Raw genomic sequence first — 19,780 nt, 5'->3', positions numbered from 1 at the left:
CCCCACTCCTCCCAATTACTGAAAGCTTTATGGTTAGCATATTCTACACCTGCTGCAGCAGAGGCCAGGAAATGTTGGGGTGGGAGGGCCAAGGGAACCCCAGTGCCACGCTCAAGTCCGAGAGCCCTTGGTTCAAGGTGGGAGGCGGTAGCTGACCGCTGGAGAAACTCGCGTGGCCGCGTTCCCGCTGCCGTTGCCTCTGCTACTGGTCTTCCTGCTGGCAGGGGGGTCTTCCTTCCCGAGCTCGGAGCCTTTCCTCCCCAGGCCCGCGGCCGCGCGCAGCAGCGTTCCCCGCCGCCGCCCGGGTCACCTGCTCCGCGGCTCGTCCGGCTCGGGGTCCGCTCCTCCCACCCCGGAGCCGCCACCCAGCTCTGCCCTCCCCGCTCCTCCTCAGCCCCTCCTCCCCACACGCCCCTGCCCTCCTCTCCGAGAGTTTCCCCGCACCTTCGGCGAGGAGTTCGGAGCGGCGGCTCGGCAGAGCCCACGGCCGGCAGAGCGCGAGCGACGCAGGTGCCCGAGCCCCGGAGCCGCCGCCATCTCTGCCTCGGTCGGCGTTGGTTGGCTTTCTGGACCGAGGTAGGACCCGCTTCCCTCTGTTCCACGCCTGCTGCCACCCTTCCTGCTCCCGGCAGCTCGAGAGCGGTGCGCTGGGGCGCGTGGGGCGGGCGCAGAGCCAGCGGGGGACTTGGGGACTGGGAGCCCGAGGCCAGCCTTTCGGGCCCTCCGGAGGGGTAGCACCGGGCGGGAGCGCGGGTGGCTGGGACGCTGCGCGACTTTCGGCTCCCCGGGGCCAGGAGGATGGGGCGCGCGCTGGTGGCTGCCGGCGGAGCCTGGGTGCGCACCTGCGGGGCCGCGGAGAGGAATTGCACCCGGGGAACTTCTTTTCCAGGCCTCCTGTCTACTTTGGAAACTGAAGGGACTGCGACTGGAATCTGTAAGCTCTGGGGCCCTGAGGAAGGATTTGATGGTTTGAATGACAAAGTTAAAAAAAAAAAAAAAAAAAAAAAAGTGTTGTTGGGACGGTTTAGACCTCAGCTTCTGTTTCCTACGCTCTCCACCTTCCCGCGAGCAAATTAAAAACAGCCCCCACCCCCAGACAGAACCAGCCAAACCAAACCAAACCAAACCCCAAGTCCAACCCAACCAAAGCCCATATTTAAAGGGATTTGTAGTGCTGAGAAAAGAGACCCACCTGAGGAATCATTTTGGAAACCCCAGGTATGATGTTGCCGTATAAGAAACGGGTTATTGCTGGTGCTATTTCTAGAACTTGTATTTGCCAACAGAAGATGAGAGTGACTCTTGTAGATCTCAGAGAGTTCTTTACGCAGAAGGAGTTGCCTGGAGTGTCCATAATTACTTAAGTATATTGAAACAAATGCTACTTCAGAGCTCTGGACTTGGAATCAAAATCTGAATTTTGGTATTATCTGTGATGCTGTGGTTAGCATCTGTGGACCTCAGTTTCCTCATCTTTCAAATGAGACATTTGGATTAGGATAATTTCTGAGGGCCTTTTAATAATATCTAAGATGTATCCCAGATTTTAAAAAAAATGTATAATTCTTTAACTCTTTTAACCTATTGCAAATTTTGCTAATTTCATGATACTAAAAAGAATCTATTGATCTTGGCATTTATTATTCATTATTTATGGTTACAGGATTTCCAGCCCAAAGTTGTAGAAAATACAATACATTTGCAAATAACTCAGGAATATATAGCTTATATATCAATATTTAGAACACCTCCCAAACTTACTTAAAGAATCAGGTTTACCTTTAGGTCAATATTTGCAACACTGGCACAAAAACATGTAGTTTTAGCATAGCTAAAATTATTCTCTACCAGTGTTATACATTTGGAGGAAATAAAAATTGTTTTGGAAATAAACAAAAATTGTATCTTTGCTATCAATTACTGTTCTTGTACAATGTGTATTACTTTTTAGCATAAAATTGTGTGCAGAATGTTAAAAAATGGTTTCAGACCACTTCAGAGCCTTTTTGAAATTAAACTCAATAGCAAAGATGCCAATTTTAGTAATATATTTAGTTGACTTGGAATGAATCCCAGAAAGTAGCAGAGGTTAATTAAACAGATAAACCAAAAATTAGGTATTGACACACACACAAAATTTGTACTATAAAGTATCAGTGTACTTTATGCTTCCTTTTTGATTAAAAAACCAAAACAATCCCGGACTTGTTTAAGCAGACAGAGAATGATAAAGTAGCTTTTGTTACTACTTGTAACGAATATTTACTGATGATATTTTCAGAATGATTTGAGATTTGATCATGGACAGTTAGGATAGGCTTAGAAGTGTTTCTAGCTCTTTTTGTTTGTTGGCTTTGGCCTAAAATAATAAAAGAATCTTTTCCCACTCACACGTGCGTATGTGCAGTTTGGGAGGGTAGAATGAATTTGAAGTTCTCTTTTACAAATGTGTTTTAACTTCTTTTTCACTGTCTTGTCTTTGGGATGGAAATATCATCGATCATTCAAGCATTTTGTCTTTCCTTATATTCTCTGGTGAAGTAGATGGTCAGCTCTTGAAACACATGCTCATAGATTTAAGTAAATTGCCTGTTGATAAAACAGAGGGTAATAGTAGAACTCAAATACCCTGACTGCTAGTTGCTTGGAAAACAACTGAAATCAGTGGGTGGATTTGATTGCTCAAGGTCCACAGCCAACTCATTCATGGCTAGGGAGTGTGTTTGTGGTTGGCAGAGGCTCTGTTCCTCTTTTGCTGTGTGGGCTTTACTCTTCTACAAATTTATTAAGGAAAAAAAGTTGCCATCTCTTCACACTTAGGTCACTATTGTAGGACCAAAATGTTTTGTGTTTGTGAAGCATAGTATCTTTAGAAAATCCTAGAAATAAGAGCTAAACATATCCAGGAAAAACAAAAAACAATCAAACAAAACAAAAGGAATTCTCTTGGCTGATATTGTATTGCATTTTTTATTTGGGGAGCCAAACACATGTACTAAAAATATGTCCTGTGGAGTTAAAAATGAAGAAAAAGGCTTATGATCTGTTCTAATTCTTAAGATTTTATGTGATTTACAAATTCCGATTTTAATTAAATTAGAAAGGCTCAACGTTCACCTACTGGCCAGATTTAGTATATATAGCCTTTTGGATTTTCTATTCAAATTTCATCTCTTTATAATTTGGAAATTATTTCTCATTCTTTTTATGATTCAATATGATATCTATTATCTTTTCACACACATGATCTATTAATCTTAAAAATTTTAATACTTTGAACTATAACATATAAGAAGTACATAAGACAAATTTATTGGTTGATGTACAATATAACAAATGATTTTAACAGATAATTATAAGGCAAATGCTTCACTACTCACTACTCAAGAAAGAAGAACATTGCTGATATCCAGAAACTTCTTGTTTGATTCCTCCTTATTGCAAGCTTGGTTTGAAATTTTCTTAAAGTTAACATGGCTATAGTAGGCATTCTTTTTTTTTAATGATTAAGTAATTTATTCATTGGGCACAGTAAATGGTATACAATAACAACTAGTAATAAAATAAAACAGTTATAACAATGCACTGTAATAAATTTATATGAATGTGGTGTTTATGTCTCTTTTGTAGATTATTTTGCTTAACATTTTGTTTGTGAGGTGAAGCCATTTCTTCTTAAAACAAAATATGAGAGTTGTTTATATTCTTTGTTTCCAATTTTTCTCTTCGCTTTTTCTTAATCCCATTCTTATCCAACTTCAGTTTTCCATACTCTGCCAAAACAACTTCAAGGTATGCTGCTTTTAAGGTCAACAATGATACTACCTTTGCTAATCCATCAGTCAGGTGTAAGTGTTCATCTTATTTTCCCTGTTGTCACTTCTCCTTGACTTTCAGGACTGCACACACTCTTTGATTTTTCTCCTCCCCTGACTGCTCCTTTCTGCCTACTTTACTGGACTCTCCTTTTGGAGGTTTTAAACTTGCAGTGCCTTAAGGTATAGTTAATTTCTCTCCATACTCTGACAATTTCATGCAACTGCTATATTTTATACTGAGGACTCAAAAAGTGATAGCTTAAGCCTTGTTATCTCCCTCTGAACTTCAGATCTCATTATCCAGCCGCCGAACATTTTCTTTTAGATGTCTAGCAGACATTTTGCAGTTTATCACACTCCAAATGGAATATTCATCTTGCTTGAGCCTACATTTTCTGTGGTCTTTTCCATCTTCAACTTTCAAGTTGGCTAAGCTCCAAACCTTGGACTCACCTTTGATCTCTCCCATTCTCTCATACTTCATGTATGTAATGTTAGACAATCTTCGCTCTGTCTTCAAAATAAATATAATCACTTATTTTCACCTCCATGACTGCCACCCTGATATAAACTGCCCTCCTTAGGTTATTGTAAGGACTTCCTAACCAGTGTCCCTGCTTTTATCTTATGTCTTCCTTAGTCCATTTTCAGAATGACAGTCAGTCAGACATTGACACTTTTCTGCTCTAGACTCTCCAGTGGTTTTCTAGTTCATACAGAGTCAATTCCAGAGTCCTTAGGATAACCCAGATGGTCTTTCTGCCCATCCTTTTACCTATCCAATCTCTTTTTCTGCAGTTCTCGGATTTAGTTGCAACCATACTGGGTTCCTTGCTATTCCTTGAATAAATTGGAAACCATCTCTGGTTTCTCTGTTGGGAAAGCTCTTCTCCCAGAGATCTGCATGACTTATTCTCTTACAGTCATTTCCTTTTAGTTTTTGTTCAAGGGTTTCCTTTTCAATTGGGCTACTCTGATTGTTATATTTAAAATTGTCTGTTGTTTAACCTTGCAATATATCTTTTTAGTTTTCCTTTGCTTTGCTTCACAGCATTTCCCTACCTTTTAAGATACTATTTTTTTGTTTCTTTTTTGGTTCCATTTCCACTAGAATGTAAACTTCACAAGGGTAGTACTTCTTTTTTTCTTCCTCTGGCTCACTGTCTTATCCCTAGTGTGTGAAATAGGGCCTCACATTTAAGAGGAGAGCCGTATTTTTTTTTTCTGTCAATTGAATACTGTTGCTTGTCCAGTTTTGTTGCTGGGTATATTTCATTGTATGAATATAACACATTTAAAAACTTGATTCTGCTTATGGATATTCAGGTTCTTTGCTTTTCTTTCTTTCTTTTTTTTGCTACTCTCTTGGTCATTTTCTGCTGCTATTACAGGATACCATAGCTTGGGTAATTTTTAAACAACGGAAGTTTATTTGGTTCATGATTCTGGAGGCTGAGAAGGCTAAGAGCATATGATAAGGGCCTTCTTGCTATCTCATAGCATCACAGAAAGGCAAGCAAGCACAAATGAGAGAGGGCAAGAGGGAGCCAAACTTAGAACAAAGCCATTGGGTGGATAATGTCAATTAATTCATTCTTAAGGGCAGAGCCCTTATGACCTTCCTTATATCAACTCTTGTTAGGCCCCACCTCCCTACATTGTTGTGTTGAATACCAAGTTTCTGACACATGAACTTTGGGAACCTACTCAAAGCATACCAGTTACTATAAATAAAGCAGTTGTGACCCATCCTGTACAACTATCCTAGTACATAGGTGCAAAAGATTTTTTTAAGAGTTTAAGAGTAGTAAGCAAATTACTGGGTTACAGGACTTGCAGACTTCAGCTTTATTAGATAATGCCACACTTTTGAAGTGTGGTTTTACCAATTTACATTCCTACTCTTATTGTTGTGTATCCTTGCCAAAATTTGGTATTGACAGAACAGTTAAAGTTTTGCTCATCTGATAGGTGTGTATTAGTATCTCCTTAATATTAATTTCTTTAATTAATAGTGACATTGATCCTGGCATCTGTGAGAATAGGCCAAATTATGCTGCAATAACAAACAATCCCCAAATCTCTCCATTGTAATGTGGTTTCTCATTCATACAAAGCCTCTCTGAACTAAGACGACTCTCTAGGTTAACTGTCTTCTATGCAATAACTAGAAATCTAGTTTAGGAAAACTATAATTTTGTAGCTGTATAACCTGAAACAGAACTTTCTCACTTGGTATAAAAGTGGGGAGAGAGCATTGAAAATCTTGAGCCAGTTTTAAATGCCAGCTCATTTAAAGTGACATGAATTATTTGTACTCACATTTTTGAAGTGAAGGAAGTCACATAGTCATGCCTAACTACAAGGAGTTGGGGAGTCAATTGTCCTCTGGTAATAGGAGAATAAATCTAAAAGTACTGGTGAGCAGAATGTATTATCTATTATTATCTGACATATTACCTTAACACAGTGGCTTAAAACCATAAACAGTGATTATTACAAATATTAAGAGTTTGATATGTGTTAGTCTGTTTTGGGGCTCTGTATTTGTTAATTTGGTCTCTTTGTGTGTAATTGCCAATATCACGTTGTCTTGATTACAGATTTAGCAAGTCTTGTTTTGTGCTGCAGCAAGCCATTCCATTGTGCATTGGGAGTTTGGGATGTGTCCAACTTCATTCTTTTGCATGTGGATATCCATTTGGCGTCCCATTGTTTAAAAGCCTATTCATTCCCCCATTTAATTGTCCACCTTGTCATTATCTATTTACCAAAAATGTAAGGGTTTATTTCTGCGATCTCAATTTTACTCCAGTGATCTATGTTTCTTTCCTTATGCCAGCTCCACACTCTCTTGATTATTGTAGCTTTAGAGTATTAAAATTTGGATTGTGAGTCCTTTAGCTTGAATCTTTCATTTCAACACTGATTTGACAATTAGCTCACATATTCTTATGGATTTAGTATTAGCTTGTTGATTTCTATACTAAAGGAAGATAGGATTTTGATAGGGATTGAATTGACTCTGAAGTCAATTCCTGAAGTATTATCATCTTAACAAAATTGAGTCTTAATTCAAGAACATCTTTCCTTTTATTTAATTATGCTTTAATTACTTTCATTGATGTTTATGGTGTTAAATGTACAAATCTTACGTTTGTTTTGTTAAATTTATTCATGAGTGTTTTATTATTTCCATTGCTATTAGAAATGGAATTACTTCCTTAATTTTATTTTCAGATTGCTTTGCTCATTGGTGGTATAGAAAAACACAAATAATTTTTGCATATTGATGTTATATTTTGCACTCTTGATGAATTTACTACTTGTGATTTTTTTTTTGATTCCTTATTTTCTGTGCTCAAGAAATCATTAGAGAACAGAGATGAGTTTCTTTATTTTCAATCTGGATGAGTTTGATTTCTTTTTCTTACCTAATTGCCCAGGCTATAACCTCATGTAATATTGAATGAAAATGGTGAGAGCATACATTTTTGTCTTGTTCCTGATCTTGGGGCTGTATCTTGTCTTTGAACCATTAAGAATGATATTATATGAATGATTAAAAATGATTTTTATATGTGGCTGTTATCAGTTTGAGGAAATTTTCTCATACTCCTTGTTTGCTAAATTTTTACAAATCATGAAATGTATTAGATTTGTGAAATACTTTTCTCTTGAGATGATAATGTCTTTTACTCTGGTGCATCATATTGACTGATTTTCATATTTTTAATTATCTCTGCATTCTAGGGCTGAATTGTATTTGGTTGTAGCATTTAATCCTTTTTTATATGTTGCTGGATTTGATTTTCCAGTATTTTTGCATCTAGTTTTATCATGATACCATTGTCTGATTTTGGTATCAGAGTAATTTTGATCTCATAGAATGAATTGGGAAGTGTTTGAAATGCTTGATTTTATATAGTATTTTTCACCAGTTACCTTGATGAACTTTCTGATTATGTTAGAAAACTTACTTGTAGATACTTTTGGATTTTTTTTCCTCATCTTTTATGAATGATGACAGTTTTGATTCTTCTTTTGTAATCTGCACTTTTTCCTCTTTCCTTGCTTCATTGAATGGAACCTCCAGTATAATGTTGAAGTGAAGTGCTGACAGAGGGAATCATTTCATCATTGACAATGATGTTAGTTGTGGGCTTTTGGCAGATACTATTTGTCAGATTTAGGGAATGCCCTTCTATTGCTGTTTGCAAATAGTTTTTGTCATGAATGGATGTTGACTGTTTTCAAATGTTCTTTTATACTTTGGTAATGAGGCACTTTTTCTCCTTTAATAACGAGGCTAATTATATTAGATGATTTTTAAAATATTAAATCACACTTATCCTGGAATGAGTTGCTACTTATGATACATGAACATTTATAAGCATCATGTACCTTCTTAATTATTTTTTTTAAAGGGAGGCATTTTTAAAAAAAATTTTTTAGTCATATGTGGACACATTGCCTTTATTTTTATGTGGTGCTGAGGACCGAACCCAGTGCCTCACACATGCTAGGCAAGCACTCTACCGCTGAACTGCAACTCCAGCCCCCTTCTTAATTCTTGATATTTGTGACTTGTCTTTCATTCTCATTAGTGTTTTATTAATTTTGTATGTTCTTTCAAAACACCAACTTTATATTTATGGATTCTTAATCTTGTATGTTTATTGTCTATCTTGTTAATTTGGCTATTATTTCCCTCTATTTTCTTTGGATTCCTTTTTAAAAAATGGTTGTCCTAACTGCTAACATGAATACTCTTAAATGTTTTATTCCAACTGCTTATAAAGGAATGGTAGCACATTGATGTTCAGCATTTCTTCCTTTTAAAAATTATTATTTATTTATGACTTTGAGCTCCCCTCTACATACTTCTTTATATGCATGAAATAAAGTCTGAAATGCTGTTTTCACTGTCATCAGTTCAAAACATATTCTTAATTATTGTTTTTCTCAATGATTTGCTTAAAAGTACTTTTACTTTTTCTGATTTTTTTTCATATTTTTTAATTGTTGCATTGGAATTGTACATAATGGTAGAATTTGTTCTTACGTATTCATACATGCACACATAATATAACAATATAATTTGGCCAATATTATTTCCCAATATTTCTCCTTCCCCTTCCCCCTCCCTTCCTTTCTTCTCTGATTGCCCTTTGATTTTCGTGAGATCTTCTCCCCATTTCAATCCTTTCTTCTCTCTTTCACATATGAGAGAAAACCTGTAACTCTTGATTGAGTTTGACTTATTTGGCATAACATAATGCTCTCAGGTACCATCCATTTACCTGCAGATGACATAATTTTATTTTTCTTTGTGACTGAATAAAACTCCATTGTTTATATTTATCACATTTTTTTTTTTTTTTTTTTTGCAAGAGTGAAAGGAGTAGGATTTATTCAAGTGCGAAGAATAGAAATAGAATTCTTCAGGGGCAAGAGGGGATCTCTGCAGCAGGTGACCCTATGTATACCACATTTTCTTTATTTGTTCATCCTCTGATGGACACCTAAACTGGTTCCATAGTTTGGCTATTGTGAGTTGTGCTGCTATAAACATGGGTATTTATGTATCACTATGGTATGATTAATTCTTTAGGATAAATACCTAGAAGTGGTATAGGTGGGTCATATGGTAGTTCTGTTCCTAGTCTTTGGAGGAGCCTCCAAACTGATTTCCATAGTGGTTATACTAATTTACAATCCCATCAGTATTGTAAAAGTTTTCCTTTTTCTCCACATCCTCTCCATCTTTTATTATTGTTTGCATTCTTGATGACTGTCATTCCAATTGGTGGGAGGTGGAATCTCATTGTAGTTTTGATTTGCATTTCCCTAATGGCTAATGATGTTGGACATTTTTTTATATATTAATTGGTCATTTTTATTTCTTCTTTTAAGAAGTGTCTTTTTAGTTCATTTGTGCAGTTAGTAGTTGGGTTATTTGGGTTTTTTTTTTTTTGAGTTCTTTATATATTAAGGATGTTATTCCTCTGTCAGAAGAGTAGGTGCTAAAGATTTTCTCCCATTATGTAGGTTCTCTCATCACATTCTCAGTTGTTTCCTTTGCTCTGCAGAAGCTTTTTGATTTGATATCATCCTATTTTTTAACTTTTGGCTTTATTTCCTGAGCTTTAGGGGTTCTATTGAGAAAGTTGTTGCCTGTGTCTTTATGGTGGAGTGTTGATCTTGTCTTTTCCTCTAGATGTTGCATAGTTTTGGTCTAATTCCTAGGTCTTTGATCCATTTTTTTCTTTATTGGTTCATAGTAGTTATACATAGCATTGGGAATTATTTGACATAATTTAAATGCATGGGGTACAGTTTACTCTAATGAAGTTCCCAAGACTTACCCTTGACCTCCCCCTCCTGCTTCCCCTGTTTTCTTTCCTCTGCTCTACTGATCTTTCTATTTATTTACATTTTTAAAGAAATTAGTATCTGGTGCATATACATAATGATGAAATTCACTGTAGTATATTCATATGTGTATATTGAAAAGTTATTCAGATTCATTCCCCCCTTTTCCCCTTTTCCTGTCCATCCTCTCTCCCCACTCAATCCCCTTCTTCTGCTCTCTTTATTTTGATGGAATCCCCCCATTTTCTCTCTTCACCTAATTTTAGACTAGCTTCTGCATATCAGAGATTTTGGTTCATTTTGAGTTGATTTTTTTATAGGATGAGAGATAAGGGTCTAGTTTCATTCTTCTACCTGTGGATAACCAGTTTTTCTAGCACCATTTGTTAAAAAGGCTGTCTTTTCTCTAATGTATGTTTTTGGCATCTTTGTCAAGGATCAGATGACAGTAGGTATGTGGATTTGTTTCTGTGTCTTTTATTCTGTACCATTGTTCTATGAATTGGTTTTTATGCCACTATAATGCAGTTTTTGTTAATAAAGCTCTGTAGTATACTTTAAAGTCAAATATTGTGATGCCTCCAGCATTGTTTTATGGGCTTAGAATTGCTTTAGCTATTATGGGTCTTTAATTCTTTCAAATGAATTTTAGGACTTTTATTCCTGGTTCTGTAAAGAATGTCATTCGTATATTGATGGAAATTGCATTGAGTCCGAACATTGCTCTTGGTTGTATGGTCATTTTAACAATATTAATTCTGCCTATCCATGAACATGGGAAGTCTTTCTATCTTTTTTTTTTGTTTCCTTCAGTGTTCTATAGTTTTCATTATAGAGGTCTTTCACCTCCTTGGTTAGATTTATTCCTAGGTATTTTTACTTTTTATTTTTTGAGGCTATTTTGAATGGGATTGTTTTCCTGATTTCTTTCTCAGCAGATTCATTGTTCATATATATGAAAGCTCCTGATTTTTATGTTAATTTTTGTAAGCTGCTACCTTGCTAAAATTGTTTATTAGCTCTAGCAGTCTAAAAGCACTTAATATTCTAACATACAGCATTTGCCTAGTTGTGTTTTTGCTGTTTATTTCTGTCTAAAAAACACTGTGGTCCAAGAATATTATCTTTTAATCTTTTAGATTTGTTAGAAACATTTTTTTGTCTTTGCATAAAGTTTTTGTATGTGTTTTGATGATTTTTGAAAATAATACATAATCTGCAACTTTTGGGTGTAGAGTTCTATGTATGTCACATTTGTCAATCTTGTTCCTGTCTCATGTTTTCACATAGTTTTTTTTTTTTTTTGTCTGCTTTCTTCTGATCATTCTAAAGGAGAATGTATTAAAATCTGGTTACCATGCTGTTTATTTCTTTTTTCTTTGCAATGTTCTGAATTTTTTACTTTATATATTTAAAAAATTGGGGGAATTTGTTTTATATTGATACATAATAATTGACATATTTATAGGTTATAGTATGATCATTTGATACATGTATGCAATATTCCAGGGTAATTAGCATATTATTCTCCTTAAACATTTATCATTTCTTTGTGTTTACAGGTTTTCTCTTTTCTAGTTCTTTATTAAGTTACATAATAAATTGTTGTGAACTATAGTTTAGCACTATGCTATAGAACACTAGAACTTATTCCTCCTACATAACTGTGTCATGGCATCTGTTATCCAGTCTCTTCCCTAAACTTTCTAATCTCTGAACACAATTCTATACTTCTATAAAGTCGACTTTTTAAGTGTGCTTATATGAGTGAAACCATGTTGTATTTGTCTGCATCTAGCTTATTTCACTTAACATGTTACTATCCATGTAGTTCTATCCATGTTGTTGCAAATGACAGAATTTCATTCTCTTTTTGGATTATTAATATTTTGTTGTATATATACAATTTTTATCTATTCATCCATCTATGGATATTTTGGTTGATATAATATCTTGGCTATTGTCAATAGTACTTCGATAAACACAGGAGTGCAAACATCTTTTTGATATACTGATTCCATTTCCTTTGTATATATCCCTAGGAGTGGGATTGCTGGATCATTTAGTAATTGTGTTTTTAGTTTTTTGAGGAGTTTCTATGTTATTTTCCATAATGGCTGTATTTATATATAGTCCCATTAGCATCACATAGGAATTCTTCTTTCTTTCCATTCTCACCAACATTTGTAGTTTTTTTTTTCTTTTGTCTTTTTGATTATAACCATTTTAACTGGAGTGAGGTGCTATCTCCTTGTGGTTTTGATTTGCATTTTCCTGATGATTAGTGATGTTGAGCCCTTTTTCATATCTGGTCATTTGTGTATCTTCTTTTGAGAAATATCTATTCAGATAATTTGTCTTTTTAAAAATGTGATTATTTACTTTTTGCTATTGAGTTTATTGAGTTCTTTATGTACATGGATTTAATTCCTTGTTGAATAAATAGTTTGCAATTGTTTTCTCCCATTCTGTAGGTTCCCTCTTTGTTGATTATTTCCTTTGGCTATGAAGGAGTTTCTTGGTTTGATAGACTCTCATTTGTCTTATTTTTGTTCATTTTATACATTTTGAGGCTTCATTACAGTATGCATATTACTTTGAGACTATATGATAATGTGCATATAGAAATAATTTTTTTTACATTTTTGGTTAGTTGAATCTTTTATCAGTTTGAAGTTACCTTCTTCATTTTTAATGTTTCTTTTTGCATTAAAGACTATTTTGTATGATAGCAATATAACTTCACTACCTTTCTTTTGCTTGGTAAATCTTTTGTCATTCTTTTGCTTTCAATTTCTTCATATTATTTTTGGATGTATCTCTGTATGGCATTTATCTTATTTCCATCCTTCTCCATTCAAGCTGATTTTTTTTAGATATGTTTCTTTTAAACAACACACATTTCTTAGGGTGTTTTAAATTCATTGTCTTTTCACTGAAGAATTTAGTTAATTTTTATTCAACTTGATTCCTGATATATTTAGGCTTGTATTTACTCATCTTTCATTTTTATTTGTGCTATATTTTGGTTTCTTGTTCCCTTTTTTATTTTTATATTTTAGGTTGATTACTTTTTTATCATTCCAAGTTTTCTATAACTACTTTATAAGTTTTAATCTTTCAGTGACTATTGTAGAAGAATCATGAGTCCTTAAATCATCAAATCTGAAAATGAAAGAAGTTTGAACAGTAATGAATTGAGGAACATTCAAGGGCATTAGCTTACTTTAAATTCCATTTAAACCCTCTTGACATATATTACCAATATCTTTAATTTCATTTATTTGGCAAATATTTATTGAACCCTTAGTCTGGGTTAAATATTATTTTAGATGTTGAATAAAACAAATGACCATCCTTATGCTTGTTAAACACAACAGGAGACAGATAAAAAATGAACAAACTAAATGAGCAAACTACGCTATATATTGGAAGGTGATAAGCATTACAGAAAAGAGAAAAAAAATTAGAGAAGGTGAAAGGGGCAGGGAGAGCTGAGCGGGGGAATGAGTGTGAGTGCCCAAGTGCAGTGGACATGGGGACATGGGTGAGCACACCCCACCCTCGAATGGTCAGTTCATCTTATGGGAGCGCCATCTAAGTGTTTTATCTGTTGTACTAGTTGAGAGCTAAAGGTTTGAGCCAAATAAGAGATTCTCAGGAGCTTCCATAATGGTATTACAATAAGGCTTTAAAAATGTGAAGTCATGTTTAAGACTGGCTGGTACCAAATATCTGTTTTGTGAAGGTGTAGGACAACTTAGTTTTTCTCAGAATTATATTTTCTCATTTTACTTCAGCAGCTGTTACTGGGTGTCTAAATGTATGAAAATTGAGAGACTATAAACATGAGATAATTGAACAATTAGATTTCTCTGTGTAACAACAGAATTTCTGAACCAAACTGGTCAGTGTTTAGGACAGGAAAGAAAATAAATTATACACATACATAGACACACACAAACGTGCATATGTAGACAGAACAAATTGGCACACACATAAACACCCATTAATTGCAGTTGCTCTTATGTTAGCAAGATGTTATTAAAATCATGGTGTACTTAATGTATTCGACCATCCAGGAGGTAGTTGGGCATTTCTCTGGTGCCCTGGGTGTCTTACAATAATGCTGCTTGTGGGCAGAAGGTTTTCTCATAGAACCAATAGGATGTAAAAATATGGTGTATAAAAAGCAGTCATCTGGTCATGTGGCTTCTTGGTCTTTTGACTCCATGATTCTGAACTTGCAGATCAATTCTTGCACAGGAGGTCCTGCTATTTTAACCTCCACCCTTTGGCTGCTCTTTGTTCCTACTGACCATAGGTTCTGTGAAAGTGAGAGTCTGTGTTGCATTACTTAATGCTGTGCTTCATATTTGTCCCTGTTTTGCAGGGACTGTTAAATATGCATTCCATGGAATCTTTTATGATTTCTCAAACTGGAAGTAATGTACTGATCTTGCTGTTCTTTCCAAGGCATTGTAATTCTTAAAATCTAAGACACCCTGGGTTTTTCAAATTCACCACTATTTTATAATCATTAAGAAAGATACCTATTTAACTATTTTGTAACACTTTCCCATCATTTAGAATTTTAGTTCCATACTTACTGAAATAATTCTTTTAGAATTAGATAAAAAATTTCTATTGAAATCTTATTCTTAGGAGGAATGTATGAATCAAATATTTTAGGTAAGGATTTCTTATTCATAGTCTTTTTGTTTTATTGTTTTTGCACGTGGAGCTGTCGATGACAACAGTTCTCCAAACATATCATACTGTGGGCTGTCAAGGATATTCATACAGCAATTAAGAAAAGAATGTTTCACTCATGTTTCTAAGAATTTTACAAGGATCAAGGTTAAGGGGATTCTTCCTTTTTAAAAATTGATTCTTTAAGTCCTGTATTTGCTCAAAATAATGTCATATTTTATTCTGGTTCATATTTATTTCATGACCCTGAAAAGCTTTACTCAACTTAATTGTTTTCCCTTTATTTGTCCTTATTGGGAAAGAGTAAATGGACCTTCTTCATTGCATCCTTAATAATTTTCAGATTCTACTTATTCTTTTTATTTTTCAGAATCCATTGCAGTTTTTTTTTTTTTTTTTTTTTTTAAGCTCACTGACTCATTTCCTAAATTGGTTTAGTGGCTTCAATTTTAAATTTTGACTTCCTTTTACCCTTTAAATTATTCTGTGTTTTTGCCTTATTTTCAAGATCGTCCAGTTTCAAAGTCACAGTATGTATCCAGCTGCCTTCCATCTCTGTGTTCCTGGTTGCCATCCTTTCTCAGCCATCTGTTCTGCAGCTGCTCCCTGGTCTGCAGACCCAGCTAACTGGCTGTGGTCAGGTTCACCACCCACAGATTCCCTCTTCCTTGGTTTACTCTTCACTTTGTGGAACACTTTGTAGTTATTTTTGAGAAAAATGGTCATTCTATATCAATTTTCTAAGTCATTGCATTCCTGCAAAATCTATTTGTTTCCTTCCAGTAGTTTCTTCACTGGATGTAGAAATCAAAAATGAAAGTCATTTTCTATTAGGCAACTAATTCTAGATAGTCTTCTCTAAAACATTCAGAGTTTGGAGTGAAACATGTTCCCATTCTGTTTCTTATTCCAAATGGAAAAAAGTTACTCTTTGCTGTTCTGAGGTTTCTTAAACCTGGTGTTAGGAATGGGTCTTTTTCTATTCTTCCTTTCAGTTTGAACACTTGGGCTTTTTAATCAACTGTGGGGAATTTTCTTGTATTAATGCCTTGGTAATTTTCTCCTATTTTCTTTTTCTGAAAATACTATTAGTTTGATTTCAGTCTCTTAACTTTATCAAAGGTAACTTACCTATTTTTTTAAAAGGAAAAAACCCCTTTTCTGTCTTCTTCACCCCTTGGGGATATTAATTATGCAAATTTGTCTTTAAACCTTTCAATTGGAAAAACCTTGCACTATGCATCTGTGCATTTAATTTTCAAAAGTTCTTTTTTTACTTTATTCCTTTGTGATTAGTTTTTTTTTAGTTTGTGATTCTGTGAAGCAAAATCTTCTGAAATGTCCCCAAGGATAACTCATTATACATTGGCTAGATCTGTTCTTTTCTTCTCTGATTTGTCTCTGTGTCTCCTGTGGTCTGTTTTCCTTTAATATAAGATTTTGATATTATGCTAAAGGCTTTCTTCAGCTCTTCATTTATGACTCCATTCAGCATGGTTATTAAGTGAAAACAGAAGAATGTTAATTTTCTGCATTGGGCAGTGTCTGTCAACTGATGGCTTCTTTTAGGTACTTAATCAAGGAGCTGACATTTGTTGATGAAGGCCTAGCCCCCTAAATGTCAGAATGTGACATATTTTTGCCAACCTTATATACACATTCTTATTTATAGACTCTGCATTCATGGAATTATACTTCTGGAAGATTTCCTAAGGAATGTGTGTTTCATTTATTTATCGATATGAGCAACTCAATCTGAGAGCCTTAGATAAATTTCAGAGGGTTTGTTTGCCACTTAAAACATTTGGGTACAAGTGCTTCCTCCTGGTGGTTTTACATTGCTCCCATCAAATTCTCAACCAGGTCCATGTTTCATAAATGCTTAAGCATTCAGAATCACTATTCTGAAGCACTTCTTGGTATTAAGCTAGATCCTCAAAAACCTCTATATGGATGATATTAGGATGCCTCTTTTACAGCTAGCATTCAGTTTTGACTCCACGAGATACAACCAGCCATTCTTTATTCTTTTATTCATTTGTCCAGCAAATACATATGTAGCACCTGCTACATGAGGGGTAGGCTTATATTTGTGAAGGATGTAGTGAGAAAATAAATCAGCAAAAAAAAAAAAAAATTCCTTGGTTTTATAGGGTTTTCATTCTACCGGTGGGAGACAAAACAAGGAAAAAATAGCATATTCAGAGTAGTGTTAAGTGATAGGTGAAACATTTAAGCAAAAGAGTGGATAGGAGATGTTAGAATAGGGAAACTATTGTGACTTCAGATGGGATGGCCAACAGGGCTCCTCTGAGGAGGGGACTAGAGCAAAGTGGGGAGCAGTGGTTGCTGAGGTTAGAGAGACCATTGGGATCTAGGACTCCAGAGTCTTATGTAGGGCTTAGACTTTTATACTGAGTGAAAAGGGAGTGTTCTAGTGCTTTGAGAAAGAGAGACATGACTACTGCTGTTTTGAGAACAGACTTAACTGGGAAGAAATGGCAGAGGTAGGGAGACCAGGAAAGGTCCTCTTTTGGGAGTCCAAGGACGAGATAATGGTGACTCTGAACAGGATATTGGAGGTGGCAGGGGATGATAAGTTATTGGAATTTGAAATTCCCATAAAACTCTGGTACTGGACCTGCTATGTTATGAAGGTAATCAGGAAAATGTTTTATTCTTAGTGTTAGGATCAATTTACTTTTTTCCATTACCTGTTAAGTTTCATTTTACATACTATGTGAATTTATTGGGCTGTAAGAACATTTAGAACAAATTATGGTCTAGGAAGCACATTCAAATTGATAGTTGTTTGGCATATTTGACTCAATTGACTCATTTTGGTTACCCTACCATTAGTTTTCCCTTTGCTTGATTTTTTTTTCTCATAGTTTACATTTTTTTTGTTGTTGTTGTATTTTTCTGTACTGTTTGTTCTCGTAAGTCTCCTTGTATTCCTTTTGTTACAGTTTAGGGTGCACATAAATATCTCTCTTTGAGTCTGCGAGATGCCACCTTTCATGGTCTCTTCAAGGCTGTATCTAGGCCCTTTTACACTTGTCATTGTTTCTTTGTTACATAAGAATGAAATCTGACTGCAAAAATTCAAACCATCAGAAAAATTAGTGTTTTGCATGGAACATTAAATAAAGGAATAGTTGTCTCATGTAAGGATGACAGCTGATCTCGTGGTCACTTAGCAGATCAGTTGAGTTAAATGTGAGCCAAATCAATTTTTGGACTGAGTAGTCACTAGTTCAGTCAAAACTGCCCAGTGGTGTGTTGTATCTGTGACACATCCTGACTATGAAACCTGCTCTTGAACTTATTTTACGGGGACATTTTATATCAGAAGCAGATAACAAAAAAACAGAACAAATTAAAATCATATTAATACCTGCATATATTAATATGATTAGATCATGCGAATTCTAAATATGGAACCGGTTCCTAGAGATCTTTAAAGAAAGGTTGTGATTTCACAAAATCCCAACGAATTTTGTCAAACCCAAATTCCAACGATAGATCAATACTCTGAAAAACAAATTTATCAGGCCACAAATTGTTTACATTCATCCATTTTCTTCCTAAGAGTTTGTAAGTTGTAAAATAAACAAACCCCCTTTTTGTTTACTCATCACATGGTGCCATTCCTCAGGTGAGTTTTGAGGCGTGTTTCTCATTTAATAATTTCTAACATTCTTTGTAGTAAAGCTGGGGTTTCTATTTTAAAGTAAAATTTCTCAGAATCATAGGCAGCTCTGAAAGAAACTGTAGAGGTCATCCTGCGGTCTTGTTTGTAGATGAGGAACCAGAGGTCGATAGAGTTGCAATCCCAAGTCCTGCAGCTGATCAGTAGAAGAGTAGTGGAGGCCAGCATCCAAGACTCCGGACGCAATTCCGGGCTTTTTTTTTTTTTTAAATCTCAGATTGCATCTGTATTGTGGACTGAGTTCTAAATTCCAGATCATAAAAAAAGATTTAAACATCCATGTCTTATAGGATTTCATCATAAGTCAAGCCTAATAGATTAAAATTTTACTGCCATTCTAATTCATGATGTAATAGTAAAAATAATCTTATTCATGATGTATTTCAAATTGAGTAGAATTTGCGGGAAAGCATATCCCTGAAGTCATCAGTGGTATTTGGATAAATTAAGTTATGAGGCCTTCCCTGAATTACTCTGGTAACTCTTCAGTGTGACTGTTATCCACAAATGAATACTAGGTTTTTAAAAACATTTTGGAATTTTTCTATTCTTATGAGAAATATAAGTCATTACTTATGCCATAACCATTTGACTTTATAAGATCACAGTAAAGATAAAGGCTTTAGAAAATAAGAAATTTAAAAATTGAGTGCTAAGCATTAAAAAAGAAACCTGTGAAGAAGATGATATTAATGGTGTTAGATTGCCTGTTATATATTTAATCAACACTGTGATTATTTTTATTGAGTTGAAAATTCACTTTTGTCCTGTGATACTTCTGCTGGTCTGTGGCATAAAGGAACATTGACTGTTTTTGTCTTATATGGCTTATATTTTAACTGTGTAGGATAACAATAACATGTGCATAGCAATATATCTATAACTTATAATTCAATGTGGAAGACTTTTTTTGATATTGGTCCAGATTATTACAGAGGATTAGTTTTTAATACTTATTTATAATTCTTTTTCTCTTATATTTTCTACAGACAGCTGGTATTTATGTATTTTTGCATATGTGTGTTTTTGTTTTAGATTTGCTATTTTTCAGGTGTGTGTCCCTGAAGTAAGATGACTTGTCAAAAACTCTGTGTGGTTTTGTTGCACTGGGGTAAGTTATTTTCTGTTTTAATGTCCTTATATAGAGATTGTGCTTTTAGAG

At 35.1% G+C, this 19,780-nt stretch overlaps 1 protein-coding gene across 6 annotated transcripts in view; it reads left to right on the top strand.

Moving 5' to 3' along the window:
- Window positions 1-296: 296 nt before the first annotated feature.
- Lepr (leptin receptor) overlaps window positions 297-19,780 on the top strand; it is a 120,469-nt gene continuing 100,985 nt past the window's right edge. For 3 of the 6 annotated variants that reach the window (XM_047518984.1, XM_047519012.1, XM_047519019.1), the window contains exons 1-3: window positions 297-576; window positions 890-934; window positions 19,654-19,729. In XM_047518984.1, coding sequence (XP_047374940.1) covers window positions 19,690-19,729 — 40 coding nt within the window. In that variant the 5' untranslated portion in view covers window positions 297-576; window positions 890-934; window positions 19,654-19,689. Of the gene's footprint in view, window positions 935-19,653; window positions 19,730-19,780 lie in introns of all 6 variants that reach the window. The other 3 variants (XM_047519004.1, XM_047518996.1, XM_047518990.1) reach the window with 3 other exon arrangements.

This window comes from Sciurus carolinensis, chromosome 1 (genome assembly GCF_902686445.1).
Source record: "Sciurus carolinensis chromosome 1, mSciCar1.2, whole genome shotgun sequence".
In the NCBI taxonomy this organism is placed as follows: Eukaryota; Metazoa; Chordata; class Mammalia; order Rodentia; family Sciuridae; genus Sciurus; species Sciurus carolinensis.
Note: the sequence above shows the minus strand (reverse complement) of the source record. Positions and strands in the feature narration are given on the sequence as shown.